Below are 20217 nucleotides of genomic sequence, written 5' to 3' on the forward strand. Positions count from 1 at the left end.
GGTTACTTGAACTAAATAAGTGATTTTTAATTTGATATATTCGTGTTGGTGGCCATAATGCTTTTTTTACATCCATGGATAATATGCCGCATTTTCGTAGCATAAAAGAATCGCATAGTTTGTGATTTAACCTATCATTTTCACTCCTGATTTGATCGTTGTAGAAGCCAATTCTTTTTTCAAGCCAAAAATTGTTAGTACCTCTGCTTTCTTCTCCTATAACCGACCTAACTTCCTTCAAGCAAGTAGTTTAGATTCTAGAATGGTCGGCAAGCTATGCATATTGAATATGATGTCCCCCAAAGAAATAAAGCATGAAATTATTGCCTTCTTCCCCTCATCGTGCAAAAATTAGATGCAAATGGGTTTATAAATTGAAACTAAGACGAGATGACACTTTAGAACAACACAAATTTGATCGGTTAAGAGTGACCATCAGACAATAAGTATAGACTAATGTGAAACCTTAATCCAATAATGAAACCCACAGAGTTGGTGCACAACTGACATGAATTGAGTCATCCAAAAGTTATTACACGCTCTATTCATATTGTTCGACCATCAACTTATAGATGCCATGACTCAAGCACTACCTACTCAAAGATTTCTTTCCCCATGGAGCAAGCTTACAATGCTCCATAACTTTCTGGATTGAGGAGGATGTTAGACAAAATAAGGCTCATCCATTAAACACCCCATTGTTGTACATTTGTATCTCGGGGCCTAGGCGATGCCAATGCGGCGCCCGAGATTTTTGGCTCTGGTGTCTAGGCTTGAGCCAATGCGGCGCCCAAAGTGGCCTCTCTAGGATTCGAACTCAAGACTAAGGTCTTTATGGTTGCCCTCCTGGTACTATCCGGGCTAGCCAAAAATCTCGGGCGCCGCATTGACATCACCTAGGCCCCGAGATACAAATGTACAACACCCATGATTGTATTAATTTAGGTTACTAGTATTTAGCCACATGTACAATTTGTTATAAGGGTGATTTTATTCTGTTCTATATACAAACATTTTTCTAAATGAGTTGAACAATATCCATCTGATCTTTGGTTGCAACTCCGCTAATTCATCTAAGTCTTAACAAATGGCATGTACAAATCCTGATTCCATGCATCCAAGAGACAAAACTACATTGATTTCTATTCATCACTGGAGTTTATCTGTCAAACATATTTTGGAATGGATAAAAGGGGGGAAGTTGATACATTTGATTAGCCTTAACTTTTAGCAATTAAGACTTATACAAATGTTAAATTATGGCTCATCAGAAAAAAATTTGATAATTAAATGGTTGAAAATGGAATCAACATGTATATCAAACGACCAAAATGAAACCACTATTTTATACCATCCCACACAACCCCTCCAAAGAAAAATTATTGGAACCAATAAAACGAGCCGGGCCTTGTTCCCAAAAAAAATAGTACCTCAAAAACTCAATCAACTCACCCTCAGCAGCTTCATCCCCTCCTCAATCATTTACCCTTTTTGTTTTTTTGTTTGTGGGTTGGGAAGACAAAGCCTGTATTGTGAAATGATGTAGCTCTACAGCCTCTACTGCACAATGAATTTTCTCACTTTCCGAATGAATCGTCGGCACACAGGGCATACGCTGTTATCACCCTTGGCAATCCTACAAAACAAAACCCACGTATTAATTAATTTTCCAGACATTATTGTAATTTATTTTTGTATACTTGTATGATAATAAATAAATATGTACCTCTGGGCACAGACATAGCAGGTGGCGCAGTGCCCGCAAGGAACAAAGAAACAATTCCGAGGCTCATCAAAGCAAATTACACATATTTTGCCATCATACAAGTCCTGTGACGAACCACCATTGCCTTCTCCGGACTCCAAGTCTTCTTCACATGCTCCGTAAGTGAATGGAACTCTCTTGCTTGGTAGTAATGGGTTGGTCTCTGTCTCCCTCACTTCTTCCTCGAATGTCGTCGTCTCGCTCCCAAAGTCTCCAAAGTATTTCAAGATTAGGAATATGAAAATCACCAGTAACCCTGCACATTGAAAATGATGTGGAGGATGATGGATGAGTTAAATCACCAGTTTAATTTTTTTTCCCCATTTGGGTAGTGCTTTTTTTAGATTTTGTTCATGGGATGGTTTTAAATTTTTTGATTTAATAGAAGTAGTAGGAGTAGTTAGCGGTTACTATTGATTTTATATTTGGAAAATAAGCAAAGCTGATCAAAGTGTCATTTTTATCACCATGTATTTTTATCATTTAGATAAGTGACAGATGGTGACTAAAATCTACAATTTTTTTTTCATATAATAAATAAATGGAGACCACTTATTATATTTCATATGTCACTTGCCATGTTATCATCCTTGTACGGAGATAGTCATTCCTTAAAAACTATATCTTAAAAGTACTTTGACTAACATTAAAAATTATATTTCGAAAATAGTTTGACTCAAAGCAAGAATAATTTTGATATTATATATTTTTTTAATTAAATAAATATTTTATTTTGGCATGTATTAGGAAAATGATATATATGTTTTATTTTTTTAAAACATAAATAAATCATTTTTGAATCAAACCAAAGTCATATTCAAATATCTTTAAAAGTTATATTTAAGTTACCGTTTTTTAACACTTAAGAAGTTATTCAAACATTGTTTTAAAAGTTAGAAATATCTTTAATGTAGTTTTTAAGAATGTTTAGATAAAACTCTTGAACATGGTCTCATATTTTTTAATTTATATATATTTATATATATTTTAAAAATAATAAATAAATTTTTTTAAATATGATACTAAAAATAAATTTTTATTTTTAATAAAAATGTTTTTAAAGAAATAGTTGTAATGCATAAAATTTAGACCTAGTTTGGAATTATGTCAAATTTATACATTTATCAAAGAAATAGTGGTATTTACTACTCTTGTTATTATTTATTTTATATTTAAAAAGGAAAATACTAATGATATTATCACTTTTACAATCATTTTATCATCTTATTAAGTGATTACATGTAATACAAGAAATAGATGATAAAAGTTATGATAAAAATGTTGATACATACAATACTATTTTTTTAAAAACCATGTTCTAAAAATTGGAGAAATTATGCAACTATACACCATAAAAAAAAAAAAAAGTGTAAAAAATTGTCTACACATATTTTTACATTGCTTTTGAATTTGTTTCAGAATTACCCTCAAAGATACGTTTTGAAGATGAGAAAGAGTGGTGATGTGAGAAAGAGAGATGAGATGGAGAGAAAGATGGTGTCCATTGGAGGGAGGTGTTGTGGATGGTGGTCCTATGGCACCGTGGTAAGGTGATGGTGCAGATTAGAAGTGACAATGGAGAGAAATGGATGCAAAAAATGGGTATGGTGGGCAGGACGGATGGAGAGAGGGAGAGAGGGAAAGAAAGTAGTTGTGATCGGTAGTGATTGGTGCCACTTAAAAGCGGTAGCGCCGGGAAAGGGTTGTAGATGGGTGGCAGTGGTGATGTGGAGAAAAGGAAGGAAACATAGAGAAATGGAGAGAAAGTAGGAGGGGAAAAGGAGAAGAAGAGAGAGGGAAAGTAGAGGGAGTTGTGAGCAGTAACCGATGATGACGTTGGTGGATGGTGTCGAGGATCATGCTAAGGATTCTCAGCCTTAATTCAAGGCTTTCCATTTGCATTCTCTTTGACCCACAATTGTAACTTCTAATTTATTTGATTGATTCTTTCTATACTTGTAATTACCATATTCACATATATAACTGTGTGTGTATATATGAAATTGACCAACCACTAAACGTGAAGTAGTTTTTCAAACACTCTCATGGAATTAGAGCACTTATGAAAAACAAATAGTGACGTGTCTGCACGTCCGCAATAAAAACCAAGTTGAATGAGAAAAGAGCTGAGGTGCTGGAACTAGGCATGAGGAGCTTGCTTTAGACCATAGAGGGCTTTCTGCAACTGATAGACATGATTGGGAAAGTGAGGGTCAATGTATCTAGGGGGCTGCTCCATATAAACATGTTCACTGAGATGGCCATTAAGAAACACATTTTTGACATTAAGTTGACGAAGAGGCCATTTGTTGGTCACAACAAGAGAGAGGATAACACGGACTGTAGTGGCCTTGATGACAGGGCTAAAAGTGTTAATGTAGTCAAGACCATGTACCTGTGTGTAGCCCTTGGCAACAAGACGGGCTTTGAAACGTCTAATAGATCTGTCGGGCAAATATTTGGTTCGAAACACCCATTTGGAACCCACACTGTTAGTGTTGGTGGGTCGAGGAACCAAAATCCAGGTACGATTGTTTTGCAAGGATTGAACTTCGTCATAGCAGCGAGCCAAGCAGGATTCTTAGCAGCAGATTTGAATTCTTTAGGCTCAGTGGATGCAAGAAGAGCGGAAAGAAGTCAAGAGGAACCCACGAGTCCTAGATGGGTCGGGTGGCGTGTTTTGAAGATGTCGGCTTTGGCTCGTGTGAGCATAGGATGAAAACCCAAGGGAGCGACTACAATGGAAGGGCGATCAACCATGGGTAACTCAGTAATAAGCTCCGGAGAAGCCGATCGGAAGTTTGAGTGTGATGGAGAAGGACCTATATGAGAATCAGTTGCCTGTAAAGACTCATCCACTGGATCAGTACAAATAATACACGAGGTGGATCCGGATTGAGGAATATGTCGAGAGTTTGATGCAGGGGAAGACAGGGGCATGTCTGTGGGAGGGAGACTCGGTTCCAAAAAAGTTGAGATTTGGAGAGAGAATATGGGTTGGGCTTGGGAAGTTTGGTGAAAAGGGAAGTGGTTTTCACCAAATTGAGCATGGCGTGTAATATAGATTCTGGAGGTGGTAGGGTCAAGACAACGAAAACCTTTATAAGATGAATGATAACCCATAAAAATGCAAGGGATGCCCCGAGGGGAAAACTTGTTAGTCATGTAATCACATAAACAAGGATAAACACGACATCCAAATGGATGAAAAATTTCGTAATTGGGAGAGGAACCATATAGGAGTTGAAAAGGTGACTTACCTCCAAGAAACAGTGTGGGCAAATGGTTGATGATATAAGCCGCAGTGCTAAAAGCTTCAACCCAGAAGTGAATAGGAATGTGAGAATGAAAAAAGAGAGCCAGACCTGTTTCAGTCACATGGCGGTGTTTCCTTTCGGCGCGACCATTTTGTGTGGGTGTATAAGGACAAGAGATTTGATGATGAATATTCTTGTTTCACTTGGCTTTACCCATTGAAATTGAAATCTGGTTTCTTTAATACTTTTCTCCAATTTCAAAAATTTGTTGAAAATCAACATTCTGCTCGTATCAAAATTTTTCAAAGTGACGGTGGTGCAGAATTCAATAGCAATTACTTTAAAGCCCACCTTAGTAACTCTGACATAATCTATCTGCTTCTCTATATTGATGACATCATTATTACAGGCAACAACTCATCTCTTCTTGATTGTTTTACTTGCAAACTCAATTCTGAGTTTCCCACTAAGGATTTGGGTCATCTCAGTTACTTCCTTGGTCTTGAAGCAACGACCACCTCTGATGGCCTCTTCATCAGCCAGTTGAAATATGCACGAGATATTCTCACACGAGCTCAGCTACTCAACAACAAACTTGTTCACACCCCCATGGTTGTTTCACAACACTTGTCTGCTGATGGTCCTTTGTTCTCAGATCCTACACTTTACAGATCTCTTGTTGGTGCTCTCCAGTATCTGACTATCACTCGTCTAGATATTTCTCATGCTATCAACTCTGTCAATCAATTTCTCCACTCCCCAACAGAAGACCATTTTCTTACTGTCAAATGCATTCTTCGCTATGTTAAAGGCACGCTACACTTTGGCATCACCTTTCATCCCTCTACTGCTCCTGGTGCTTTAGTTGCTTACTCAGACGTAGATTGGGTAGGTTGCCTTGATACTTGCCGCTCTACCTCTGGTTACTCTATTTATCTTGGCGGTAACTTGGTTTCTTGGAGTGCCAAGAAGCAACCTACTGTTTCTCACTCCAGTTGTGAATCTGAGTATCGTGCTTTGGCGCTCATTGCCGCTGAACTTCTTTGGCTCACGCATCTCCTCGGTGACCTCAAAGTTTCAATTCCGCAACGGCCTCTCCTCCTATTTGACAACAAGAGTGCCATCTTCTTGAGCTCCAATCCGGTTTCTCATAAATGGGCTAAGCATGTTGAGCTCGACTATTACTTCCTTCGAACTTGTTCTAGCTGGCAAGCTTCACACTCAGTATGTGCCTTCTCACTTGCAAGTTGCCGACATCTTCACCAAAAGTGTGTCAAAATCTCTTTTTGAACTCTTCTGATCCAAGCTTCACGTCCACTCAAATCCGACGCTTAGCTTGCGGGGGGGTGTCGAGGATCATGCTAAGGATCCTCAGCCTTAATTCAAGGCTTTCCATTTGCATTCTCTTTGACCCACAATTGTACCTTCTAATTTATTTGATTGATTCTTTTTATACGTGTAATTATCATATTCACATATATAACTGTGTGTATATATATGAAATTGACCAACCACTAAATGTGAAGTAGTTTTTCAAACACTCTCAGATGGTACTGATAGTGGTGGTAGTAAATTGGGTAAAGAGTGAGAGACGGCGATGGATTGAACTTTGGTGGCAGATCATACACAAACACCACCTTCCATTGTAGTCACCATCTTTCTCATTTGCCCACTTAATAACATTGGCAACCCCTTCATTATTATTCATACAATGTGCCTCTTCTTAACAACTCCCCTCATCACTACTCGTACTACTAGAAGTATTATGGATGATTAAAATTGAGATTTCAAAATTAGGTTGGGTTCCAATAGAGAGGCAATAGAGGTTGGTAAGCCTCCAGGAAGATACACACAAGTGAACAATGTTCCCGGGGATAACAGCGGTGGAAGAAGACCATAAGACAACAAGAAAAAAAAAGGGAAATGGGAAAAGGACTCTTTCTCGTGCCACCTACCCATTTTCGGTGCCAATGCCTCACTTCAATTGACACCACCCCCACTAGCAGCACCAACCCATCATCGCCCCATCCCTCACCTTCGTCACAATTTTCTTCGTCACAATTTTACAATTTTTTGAGGGTAATTTCGTAACAAATTCAAAAAAGCATGATTAAAGTGCCTAAATTGGTAATTTTTTTTCTCCACCTTTCACTTAAAATGAAGCGATAAAAACAAAGTTCTGAAACTAATTTATATATATATATATATTTGGGCAGTATATGATTGCATAATTCCCCCCTAAAATTTTTATAATAAGAACATCATATTATTAAAATTTTAATTAATTAAATATTTATTTGACTTTTTAAAAAATGAACTAAATTACTTTTAGAAAAAATGAAACTACATTTTGAAAGTTCTATCTAAACATCTTTAAAAGTTGTATTTAAATTTTAAATGATGCTTTTAGTATTTAAAAAGTATAAACTATTTTAAATACTTAAAAACATTTTTTATACAACTTTTAAGGATGTTTAGATAAAACTCTCAAACGTGATCTCACATTTCTCAATATAATTTATTTATACCTTGAAAAAGCATATTTTTAAACGTGATATTAAAAATAGGTTTCTCATTTAATTAAGTTTTTAAAACTGTTAAAATTATTCTTATTTTTAATAACATATTTTAAAGAAATAGTTTTAATGCATAAAATCAATTACACAACAAGCCAGTTATTTGGGCCTCTTTTACTCCTAAACAAAAGTTAAAGCCCAAACAGGCACTACGTTATTTTCATGATCTGGGGAACACATCCTTCAAAAAAGATGGGCCCACTAGCCTATGGACCAATTGTCTAGCCCATGGGCCAATTGTCTTGGGCCTGGCTGGATCTAAATGTAAATATCCATTTGAGCAAGGCCGGAAACCCAATATGAGCATACTTCACAAGGTTTAGCCCACCCAATCATTGTTGTTGAGTCTTGTTCTTATCATATTAGAACTTGAGAACTCTCAACGAAATACGTCAATTCAAATATTATATCACATAGGCTATTATTATAATCAAGTTAATCAACATAATTATTAAATAGATCAATTTATTATATATGTTGACTTAAAAACAACTTATTGATTAGCTGGTTATGCAAGTTGATACCAACGTGACTCAAATATGATTATGTTTCATCTAAACCCATAAAAAATGTGTTGGATCGTGTTAACGAATCATATCGAATTTTGCTAAACCCGTTAAAAATGTGTTGGATTGTGTTAACGAATCATATCGAACTTTGCTAAAATAATGAAAATAAAAGGGTACTAAGAACCATGCTGGAGGCTAAATTTCGGGGTGAGCAAGTAACATACCTAAAGTTGAAACATAGGCAACCAAACGAGCCACAAAGGAAATGGCGTAGTACCATGCAATTTGATCATCCTACAAGTATTAAACCCAAAAAAACAAGGAAAAAACAAATCATCCTCCAATTAGTGATGGAGTAGGCATAAGTTAACATGGATTAACGCAGAGGATGGATATGTAGTTGTTGCCTTACTTGAACAGGGGAGGTCAGGACGCGGAAATGGAGCTTTTCTTGACCCAATCCCTCTATTGCTGTAGACATACTTGTAAGCCTCTTTACTTCTTTCAGTCCTATTCCTCTGATTATGTCAAAAAGAATAAAAAGAACAGATCAAGATTCAAGGATGAAGCAAGAGGATGGTTGTTATGGGGTTCATAAGTGAAATCGGATGGGGACAGAAAGGAAAAGAGGTGATCTCCAGTTCCAGAAACTAATTAACAAAAACAGTATACTACTGATCCACTAGAAGGTCGCATTTTGTTAATAAGGCTAAACCCTAGTTTTTTTTTCTAGGAGGAAAAGTAGAGAAAATTGAAAATTGAAGATCGAGAAAACAGAAGAAAACTTCCTGTATTTACCTTAAACCACCTTGTTACGAGTCTCAGAGCTTTGTGGCAGCTTCCTGGAGAAACCATGAACAGACACACAAGAGCTGGAAACCTTCAGCCCCAAATCGAAAGACCCTCAGCGCCTCCAATTTCAGATTGAGGGCATAGAATGCCGAAAAACCAGCAGGGATTAACCACATGCCACGGATGCAGGGAGATTGAGAAAATTGATGGGCATAAACATGAGGAATGAGGATGAAGAAGAGGAACAGGGAGGAGAATAGGCATAGATGTAGGAATAAAAGAAGAGGAAGGGAAGTAAGTATGATGATAAGAGAAGACTGGTAGTTGTTGGTCCTTCAAATTCAGCTGACCAGCTGCCTTGGCGGGTAACTGAATTCCAAACCTTTCATTCCTTACAACCATTGAATGTTAGGTTTCCACTTCTTATAAGACCTGCACATGTTTTTAATTATTTTTAGATATGAAAAGAACGTGGTCCACTCTACTAGACAGCCATATATTTTGTTTTATATACTTTCTTTTTAATTCTATTTTATTTATTTTATTTTTTGTTTCACTTGGAGAGAACTATGAAAGGCAAAAAGTAAATAATGGAAAAAAGTTCTAGAGTATTTAATGCATTCATTTTACTGAGAGTGCGTTTAAAAGTGATTCTAGAAAATCTTTCTAGTATTTTTAACACTTGAATGATAAAAAAATTTCAAGTAATAGAAATATTAAAAACGCTTTCTAGAATCACTACGTTCTAAATGTATTTTCTAGAAATATTTTTAAAAGAATCATTTGTAATTGCTTTTTCAAAAAATATTATAAATGATTTTTTAATACTATATAAGTGATTTTTTTTTTCGATTTTTAAAAGTGTTTTATAAATATTTTCAAATACCTTTTTATTTTTATTTTTTAAAACACCTTTTTAAATTAAAAGAGTCTCATAAAATTGTAATGATTCATATTAAATCATATAGATATTATCTGTTTTAAATCCAAAGGGGTTCTTACAGCTTAAAACATATTTATAAGGCTAAAATGAACTTATACATATATAGTGTCAGAAACTTTCTTCCTTATCTAATTTAAGATATCATAAACACCTTTTATGTAAACACAACGTCATCATTGTGTCTTACAAAATTAGTGGATTAAATAGATAGACACCCTTCATAGGGTCAAATAAACCCTCACATTAAGGTAAAAGATCGACTCTGATACTATTTGTAATAATATGTATCTAACCGTATAGATATTATATATTCTGAACCTAAAAGAGGCCTTAAAATGTCTTTATAAAGTTAAGAAGAGTCCAAACATATATACCCTTATCCAATATGCGATACCATAAACGATTTTAAAATACATTTACAAAGTTTGTAATATCATAAACTTTCTCACCTTTACAAGGTTAAGAGGATCCAAAGTGAACAACATCTACACGGGTCAGAGTGGGTCGCTACAAAAATTACTATAAAATATTCTCTTAATTTATCCAATGACTATAGAATTCATGGTGTATTAAATTTTGATACTTGAATTATTAAAGTCACAAATTGCTGGAATATTTTTAAATTTTGTTAAATTTAAGGATGAATTACTCTAAGGACATAAATTTCAGAACAAGTTAAATTGTGGAAGTAGCTGCTTTAGTATCACCAAAAGCAGCTACTATTAAAACTCATCAGTCAAGCTGGGCGTGACATTATGCGGTTGTAACTACTTTTTTGGGCAAAGCCCAAAATGAATAAAAAAAAGGCCGCTGGACAATTGGGCTGGTGGGAATCCAATTATTCTAAAGACTAGAAGGTCTATACAAATAACAAAGTCCATCTACTCCAACGAAAGCATGGACCCTTTTTAACCTTTTTGGGTCCTTATGCGCTGATTTATTTAAATCTTGTTCATGCATTTTTTTTAAATACAATTTTTTATGATGTAATAAAACATTTTTAATGAGATTTTTTTAACATTGGTTTTTGATATGATGATAAAATTTGATATAGTTTATTGATATGATTCGGGTCCGACTTATTTTTTTTTTATATGGTTTACTAAATTTATCGAGTGTGACACTTTTTTTTATACGATTTATTAATATGATTTGAGTGTGAAACATTTTATTGAATTTAGATTATGTGTTACTTGTTTAATACATAGATTTTTCAACCTTCATAATACTAATTTGGTTTGAATTAAATTATTTAATAATTATGATAATTAATTTAATTATGACCATAACTTATTTACTCATATTTTATTAATTTAAAATTCAATTTTGAATAAATTAGTCAACTATAAAAGTTAATCATTTTTAACTTAAATAAGACTTAACTCAATTTAAGTATTAAATAAAATGTAATTATTAATAAATTATCTGAATGTTGTTTATTTAATAATTAGATTTTATAAGATTCATATTTTTAATCCGATTATTACTACTTGTATTACGTTTGAGTTGATCGGAATTAGTTAAGTGTGTGACTTTTTATACAACATGAAAATCATCCACTAATACTAATTTTTTGGATTGGAAAAAATTGATTGACCTTTCAATGAAATTGTAATGAGTGGAAAAATCAAAATTTTTTCTAGCTTTTAACTTTTGAACTAACTTAAACACCCAATTTTCCACTTAAAACTTATTTTGATACTGTTTCCACTCGTGGTTTCTTCTGAATATTTACTTGCAGTTCACTCCAGAAGCTTCATTATTACTGCCAGAGAAATATGTACTACTACATCATTAGCAAATAAAGTATGATTTCCTCCTTTTTAATAACTTCTTTGGTTTGTGGGTTTAATTGTTCTTGTGGGCTGTGCCATGTACAGAAGCATTGAAATCCATGCAGATAGATGGTCAGTTGGAGGTACTGAAGCAAATTGGTTATCAGGGTTTGCTTTGTTTACTGGTCATAGAGATAATTATTATTAATACTCTAATTGGGTTGCAGGAAATTCTAAGGGACATGAAAAATTGAAAATAGAAGTTGACTCAGAATTGAAGTAGGAACTTGCATTTGTAAGTTGCTTTCCATCTAACTGTGTAAATATTAATGTGCCTTGTAAGTTAACATTTGAAAGTTTGTATTGAATGTTACTAAAGCATCTTTGACAAGATTTTTGTAAGAAATTTTTTTTCCCAAATGTGATGATTTATTTTGATGACTTTCGGAAGTTGTGTGTGGTACTTGTTGTTGCCTCTTGTATCATATCCATGATATTGAAATAAGAATAGTTTGAAATATCGGTAAATATGAATATACCGGTATTTGAATTTTATGGATATATGAGACATATCGAAAATATCAGTGATGTGAAAATTATTTAAAATTGATAAAAATATTTGAAAAACTCTAAAAAATAATAATAAAATAAGTAAAAATACATGTGTTAAAGTTATTTTATAAATGTAAGACATATATAAGGTTAAAAAAAAAATATTAGTAAATAATGATATATCGGTCTTAATATATAATTTATTATTTATCTTTATATTAATTCTAATTTATAAAATATTAGAACTTTAATATTATTTTTTTATGTTTTAGTATTTTTTTAATAAATTTATATTTTTAGTATTTTAAAATAAAAACATTCAAAATTAAAAGGATAAATATAGAAATTTAAAAGTGAAGTTATAATAATTTTTTAAAATAGGATTAATGAGATAAAAGATGATATATTGAATATTAAAATTATAATTTATTTTATTCGAATGTATTCAATAATGTAAAATAAATAATGATGCATATATGATTTTTTAATATTTATATTTTTTTATATTCAATTATCACATAAATAATATAGAAAAAAACTTGTTGAGGAAATTATAATATTGGTTTTTATATTTTTATTAATCAATTAAATAAATTTTAAATTAAAATAATTATAATTTTCTTTTTAATAATAAACTTTAACGAACATATATTTACAAATAAGAAGTTGGTCAAGCCTTTTGAAACTCCTCGGTTGCAATGACTAAAAATGGAGCTGAGCCTTGCTTTAGCTGATCGCGTATGGCTGACCTTGCTTCACCCGATCGTGTTCACCACTCACCGAAAACAGTTGATCGCGTTGACTACTCATCGAAAAATTGGGAAATTTTCGATAATTGCTGAAACTGATAATTGACCCTCTTCGATAATTGTTATTTCGCCAAAACAGCTGATTGCGTTGACCAGTCATCGAAAAATAGGGAAATTTCCCGAAATATCGGTAAAAATACACTCCACATTTCAAACCATGGAATACTTCCGTGAACATCTTTTGGTCTTGGTGAGGGGTATTTATGTAATTAATTATAATTGGAAAAGTATTTGTATAATTACTTATAGTTGGAGCATTTACGTAATTATTTCTATGGGATTTCTTTGTCAATAACCATAATCGTAAAGTATTTGTCCAATGACTTTTTGTATAATCTTTCGGATTGATAATTAACCTAAAATCAATTTGAATTAAGAAACAATCAACTTAAGGTTAACCCTACTTGACCTCTAACCTGAGGCTAAGTGTAACCCAATATTATTTTTTTAAGTTTAAGTTGAGTTCAAATTAATTGAGTTATATAATTCAAAATTCATTTATAATATTTTTTTTATAGATTTATATAAAAATTTAATGATAAATAGGAAAGAATTTTAAGATAATAACAAAAAATAAACATATATATATATATATATATATATATATATATATTGAAAAAATGAAAAATGTATGGTATAATATAATTTAATATTTTTTTTCTTAAAAATATAAAAAAGGAATATTGTTAAATAAGATAATATGTATTAGAAATATTATAAAAATATAAATTGAATTTGAGTTAGACTCAGGTTGCTTGAATCTTGATCTAAGTCTAATTCAAATTGAATTCAAGTTGCAAAAAACCTAACTTAAGCCCAATTCGGACATTAAAAATGATTGTTCAAACCTACTCAAATATCGATAGCCTCGGCTTAGGTTAGACCAATCCGTCCACATTGCACTCCTATAAGAAACTAACAATATTTTCAAAAATAATTCTTACAAAACAATTTTAAGAATAATTTTTAATAATAAGTTTCAATTATTTTTAAAAATAAATTTGAAATTGAATTTAGGTTGAAAAAACCTAACTCAAGCCCAATCCGGATATTAAAAATGATTGTCCAAACTTACTTAAATATTGGGGTAGGCTCGGGTTAGGTTAGACCAACCTGTCCACGTTGCACTCCTATAAGAAACTAATAATATTTTCAAAAATAATTCTCAAAAAACAAATTTAAGAATAATTTTTAATAATAAGTCTTAATTATTTTTAAAAATAAAATTTTATTAGAGAATTCAAATATAAAATACAATTTTAAATATTTTTCATATTTTCAATCTCTCTCTATGAGGAAATACAAACAGATAGCTGTACTTACCATGATATGGAATAGTATATTAAGAAAACATTAACGTAAAAGATCCAAGAAAAAAAATTGTCTATTACTCTATAATAATTTATAAAAATGTGAGCAAAATATTAATTTACGTAATTTCCACACAATAGGAAAGAACTTAATAGTGGTGCAATAATTAGAAAAAGTTACATATTATCATTAATTATAATCCAAAAATTAAAATTTAAAAAAGAATCATAGAATTTCTTAACTATGTATGGAGCCACAATATCAAGTGTGGTTATCCTCTTAATGAACCCTAATGGTGGCACTATCAATTTGTAAGCAGTTTTGATGTGATTCTCAAAAATCCAGATATGATTTTTCCATTGAATAACAATAAATGCTCATTCAAGGGATAAAAAGTAGCTGATTTTGGAAAAATGCCTTTGTATTATCCAATATTAAGTGATTGATATGGCTTCTAATATGAAGCTCTTACATGCTTTTTGTTGTTCTAACAAATTTGATTCTGCCTGCCTATGATTGAAAAAATTATACTTACGATGAAGAAATCAAAATAAGTTGTTGAGGGTATTACCTTATTTCATTAAGTGATTATGCTTTATTGATACTTGATTATGATATTAATTTAGACAACCGGTGAGCAAGACATCTCTAATTCACTAATAAGAAAGAGAATAAGTTCTTCATTTTTTAAAAGATTTTACATTTAATTGTTTTAACATTATTTCCAAAACAACACTCACCAAAATAAATGTTATACTTTTTAAATTATTTACAAATTTAATTGTTCTTAGTATTAATAGCTTTTTAAGAGTATTTTTCAAAGAAACTCATCAAGAAAGAAAAGCAAGTTCTTTAAAAATAAAATTAGAGGGAGAGAGAGATGGGAAGACAAAGAGTAGAAATCAAGAAAATTGAGAATAAAGCGGTTCGGCAAGTTACATTTGCTAAACGAAGAAATGGACTCTTAAAAAAGGCCTATGAAATTTCTACGTTGTGCGACATTGAAGTTGCCTTGCTCGCGTTTTCCCCATCGGGAAAACCTACAATTTTTGGTGGGAAGAAAAGGTAAATTCTTTCGAATGATATGCTAAAATTGTTATCATGATTTTATGTAAATCATATATCTATATTTTTTTTTTCATGTGGAAAAATAAAAAATCATATATGAAAGAAGGCTTGGTATAAACCACTTCTAATCAAGGATCTAAAAGATCTAATTTAATAGAATCCAAAAAATGTCATTTGTAAAGTGGTGAATGAGAAAGGTTACTTTGTATCTTTAGGAATTTAGGTTTTTAAATCCAGATATGTTATTGGTTGTGTAGTTATTTCAACAGAAAATTTTGTCCAAATATTTGAAATTTAGATAAGGATTACTATGGTTGTTTTAATGAAAAATTTTGTCAAGAAAAGGGGTTTTGTGCTAACCTCTACCATCTATATAATGGAAAAAAAAAATTGTCCATATTATGCCCATCCATTTTTCAATTTTAGATATTAAGATCTAGGTCTTGTTAGTTATTATTTTCTTTTTTGAACAACAATTAGTCTAAGGGTAGGAAGGTGGTTATATTTTTAACTTTTAGCTGAAAGTGATATGCTTTTTAGATTTAAGTTGTTTGTTTTTCTATTTTTTCATAACTTACTATAAATTTTTTATTGAATAAAAAAATATAAAAATATTTAATTTTTTCTAAATAGAAAAAATAACATATTAGTTTTTCATTTGCTTTTTAACACTTAATATAAATAAAATATTACAAAAACAAAGAATATAATATTTAACACTATTAAATATCATTTAGTTTTAAGTTCTATTTAGAATTTAAGTGAAAAAAAAAACAACACTTAAGATATAAACATAATCTATTTAAATAAAAATCTAATTTTCTAAAACCCCTCAAATAGGGCTAGGATTTGATGAACTTCTTGCTTGAATTAAACCCCACTTTCTAGTTAAGAAAATTAAAGATTAAAACATAAGTCTTAACCCCATAGGCAAGTTATAGCTCTCTTTTAAATGTTTTATTATTGTACTTAACTAAAATTTCATTATATTTCTTGATGAGATTCTTCATTTTTATGTATTTAGACTATGTTTGGTTCAAAAAATTTAAGGGCAAGTGTAAAGGAAAGAAAATAAAGAAGAAAATAAAAAATATATTTAAAGTCAATAAATTATTCTTTTATACTATTTCAAACTTTTTAAACTTGCAAAACTCAATTTTATAAAGATTAAATAATTAAAAAAATATATAAGTCTCATATTAATTTTAATTATATTTGATTCATTTCATATTTTCCATGATAAAATCAAATATAAGAAAATAGTTTTTTTTAATATGTATTTCTTTTCCTTTGTACTTTCCAGAAGCTTATAACCTTAAAAACTTAATATTTTTTTACTGCTACTTTCTAGTGAGGAATGTTTTTTAATTTTTGAAAAATTAGGGTTACCCTTTAGAAAGAAAAAAGAAAAGTAAAAAAAGCAGAAGAAGCAATACTAGGAGATTTAAAAATAAAATATTATTTTTTACATTATTACAAAATAAATTATATACTTACTCTTCAAATCTAAGTCTATGATGGTTTTGTAGGTTTGATCAAATATTTGCACACTACATCAATCTCCCTGAGTATCAAGAAGGAGGGTATATATAATTTATTCTATGATGTCAGAATTTATATTATTTATGTATATATAACCCTGTTTTGTTATGCTGATTCTGATACAAAAATTCTTGTATAAATGTTCTTCCACCCACGTACCATGCATGGACTTGTAAAGGCTGGAAGATCATGAGGTAAAGTACTGATCCTAGCTTAGCTACTAACACTCATTCTAACGTGTGTTGTTCTCACTTTTCATCATTTTCTTACGAAATATTTACGTGCAGTCACTCCGGAGGCTTATTGATTCGATAAGGCGTGACAGAAACATGCATAATCATCGGAAAATGTATCAGTTCCTTCTTTTTCTCTCTAGCTTATTCAGTCTGATTTGATTTTAGTGTTGGTTAAGTGACTTGTTTGGTTTTGTTGGTTCAATTTTTCTTGTGACATATATAGGGGCAATGAAATGTTCGTGGATGCTCAAATGGAGGTAATGAAGAAAGAAGGTATTCGGAGTTTGGTCTGTTGAATTATAGAGATTACTGAAATTATCTGGTTGGATTGCAGGAAATTCAAAGGGATATGAACACGGTTGGTAATCAGTTTGAAGAAGTTATCACACAATTGAAGTATGGACACTATTGCCTTAATATATCACCTGACAAAACTCTTGTATCTGAAAGTTTCCCTGACAAACTGTGAAAATTTTGATGTACGTCTTTTGCAGGTACTATGAAGAAATTCCGAGCTATATCAAGACTGTGAGTGAGATGGAGGCATATGAAGAATTCTTGAAGCAAACCATGAACCAAATCCAGATGCAGAAGGCAAGACCTACATTAATTAGCCACCATTTCTGATTCTTATTTTTTGTTTTAATTTTATTCTAAACATTCTTACGTCATTTATAATCTTGCAGCAAGCTCTGGAAGCAAATCACCGGGGGCCTCAGCCTGAAAAAAATTATCTGGCAGCACCTTTACTGGTATGTAGAAGCCATTATGTAATGTTCTGATGGCAGATAAGTTTAAACTTAGGACAGTCTAATTGTTACCCTAACATCAGAAACTCATCTCAGAAGAAATTAAACTGATATAAAGTTTTTGCTATATATTTTAAAGCCCCTTTGGTTGTCGTCAAGATTATTGATCTCTCCTGGCCATAAGGCAATAAAAAGAACAGTTACATGGTGTAAAAATGGTGTCCTCTCCCCACTTATGCTTCAAGAAAAATGGCAATTCTTAGAGCAGGCATCAATTAAAAACCAAAGTCTTTCTGGAACCGAAAGCTTACTGTGGCGCTCATTTCTTGCTAAGATTTGATTTCTATAGAGACGAAGAGATGTTAAAGAGTTTCCTTCTTATTTTCCCTTGGCTTGGTGATTAGGAAAAACCTGTTCAGGTCCCAAATGCTGAGATGCTGACTGGGGGAGGTCAATCACAGGCACCCGATGTTGGACTACTCACTGGGGGAGGTCATGCTAATACTTCGCGTGCCAGTGCAGTTGCAGGAGGTGGTGGAGTAATAAGCGCCAATGCAACCACTGTGGGGGGTAGTTCAATCTACAATATCAACTCCAAGAGTACTGTTCCTCAAACCTCCATGCTGAACTTTGTTGATTCTAATGGGCCTTCTCCCACGAGGTATATATATCTATCTATCTTCTGCCATTCCAAGTTCCAACACATCTACATTTGCAGTGTAACACATCAGCTCATTTGTGTGCCCTTTCTCCAGCAGAAATCAGCAACAATATCTGAACGGTATTCTTCCACAAGCCCCATTGTTCCTTCTTGAGGACAGAAACCTTGTTGCTCATCCACTGACTAATGAAGGTAATGAGGTCCGCAGCTATTATCTTGAACTGGCGCGTCGAATGGGGCTCCCTCTTCCCGGATTGACTATTGGGAACGCACCTACGGGGGCTCAACATGATCCACCAGGTACTTAGTCATGCTTGTATACCATCACTTGGTGTCATTTCTTGTCCTCAATTTTTAGGTTGTAGGGGTAGTCTCTATTCTTGTTATCTAACAACCCTTGGATCTAATTAATTTCCTATGGCTAAACCTCTATAAAATAATATTTTTGAGATTAACAGAAAATATTATTTTAACAGAGTTACTAATTTTTTGGTAAATAAATATTTATAAATTTATAAAGAATATTATGTTTATGCTATATGGTACTTGTATATGTATAACTTATGAACCTAAAAATAATAAATATAGTAAAAAAATTAATATATAGAATCTGAAAAGACTCTAAAAAAATAAAAGATAATTATTAACTCTAAAAGAAGAGTGTGTTAAAATATAATTCTTTACCGTTGTTCCCAAAAAGTATTAAGGAAAAAAAAATGATACGAAAAATTGATTTTTATGTTTGGTTGTCATCTAAAAAAAATTAAAAATAAAAATTAAAAATATAAAATATAATTAAAATTATTTAAAAGTTTATACATTTTTGAATTATTTAATCTTTATATCAAAATAAAAATAAGTTAAATGAATTTGAAGATTTAGTATATAAAAATAATTTATTAATTTTAAATCTATTTTTTGTTATCTTCCTTTCTACTTTTCTTTCTGTCAAAATTTTCTTTTGGGAACAAACATAGCCTAAAAAATAAAAGATAAAGATGTTTTAAGTATTGATGATTCCAAGTGAGAGAAATATAAAAATAAAAGTTATAAAAGATTACTTGTATATATATATATATATATATATATATATATCATCAATTATTAATTTATATATACTTCCTCGTGTTCTAAAGATTTCTAAACATTTAGAAAGGTTATTATAGTACATGGATTTGACATTAGAGGATTTTATTATTTGAGTAAGATTATTAATTTATGAAAGATTAATTTATAGGCTTTACCGCAGTTAATTTCATAAGGAACCAATTCTTGGCCTCAAATGAATCATGCTAACAAAACAAATATTATGGCAGGGCGTGGTGGTCCCGATGGCCGTGCAGGGCCAAGCGGACAAGCTTCCTTTCAGGCAACAAGACACCCCAGAGACTGAGTTCTGAGCCTGAGAAAAAAGATCAATAAGGCGTCTTGCACAAATTTCCTTGTTCAAGATGACAAAAATGGGCTTGAATTCATTGAACCTTTTGCTTTATCAGTTTGGATGTCAACAAGGGATTGAAATGATTTGTGTTAAACAATTATATTTAACCTTAATAATGAATGAGGGTGGTCACTGGGCTCCTTTAACTGGCCAGCAGGTTGAATGAATTCAGGGACCAGATACAACAGACACAAAATTGGGTGGCTGGGCTGAGCTGCAGTCAATTATAGA

The 20217-nt window shown here is 31.9% G+C and overlaps 2 protein-coding genes across 2 annotated transcripts; one reads left to right on the forward strand and one right to left on the reverse strand.

The window, feature by feature from the left end:
- Positions 1-1257: 1257 nt before the first annotated feature.
- LOC100245723 (E3 ubiquitin-protein ligase APD1) lies at positions 1258-9312 on the reverse strand. The gene is made up of 5 exons (XM_002283863.4): positions 8906-9312; positions 8520-8625; positions 8332-8401; positions 1727-2021; positions 1258-1636 (listed from the first exon to the last, which is right to left on the reverse strand). The coding sequence occupies exons 2-5, from the start codon at positions 8586-8588 to the stop codon at positions 1558-1560; spliced, it is 513 nt and encodes a 170-aa protein (XP_002283899.1). The 5' UTR covers positions 8589-8625; positions 8906-9312; the 3' UTR covers positions 1258-1557.
- Positions 9313-15155: 5843 nt separating this feature from the next.
- On the forward strand, positions 15156-19963 carry LOC104879914 (agamous-like MADS-box protein AGL66). The gene is made up of 11 exons (XM_019221039.2): positions 15156-15354; positions 16887-16940; positions 17078-17093; positions 17187-17248; positions 17359-17392; positions 17470-17531; positions 17630-17729; positions 17822-17887; positions 18289-18545; positions 18643-18845; positions 19862-19963. The coding sequence occupies exons 1-11, from the start codon at positions 15170-15172 to the stop codon at positions 19936-19938; spliced, it is 1116 nt and encodes a 371-aa protein (XP_019076584.1). The 5' UTR covers positions 15156-15169; the 3' UTR covers positions 19939-19963.
- Positions 19964-20217: the final 254 nt, after the last annotated feature.

The sequence above is a fragment of the Vitis vinifera genome, chromosome 7 (assembly GCF_030704535.1).
Source record: "Vitis vinifera cultivar Pinot Noir 40024 chromosome 7, ASM3070453v1".
NCBI lineage: Eukaryota > Viridiplantae > Streptophyta > Magnoliopsida > Vitales > Vitaceae > Vitis > Vitis vinifera.

Bases quoted from the DNA above. Each gene is read 5' to 3' on its own strand.
- LOC100245723 (XM_002283863.4), bottom strand. From the start codon at position 8,588: ATGTCTACAGCAATAGAGGGATTGGGTCAAGAAAAGCTCCATTTCCGC. The intron at 8,402-8,519 runs GTAAGGCAACAA...TAATACTTGTAG, and splicing joins TCCTGACCTCCCCTGTTCAA to GATGATCAAATTGCATGGTA. The intron at 2,022-8,331 runs GTATGTTACTTG...TTCAATGTGCAG, and splicing joins TGCCTATGTTTCAACTTTAG to GGTTACTGGTGATTTTCATA.
- LOC104879914 (XM_019221039.2), top strand. From the start codon at position 15,170: ATGGGAAGACAAAGAGTAGAAATCAAGAAAATTGAGAATAAAGCGGTT. The intron at 17,393-17,469 runs GTAATGAAGAAA...GTTGGATTGCAG, and splicing joins TCGTGGATGCTCAAATGGAG to GAAATTCAAAGGGATATGAA. The intron at 18,546-18,642 runs GTATATATATCT...TTTCTCCAGCAG, and splicing joins AATGGGCCTTCTCCCACGAG to AAATCAGCAACAATATCTGA.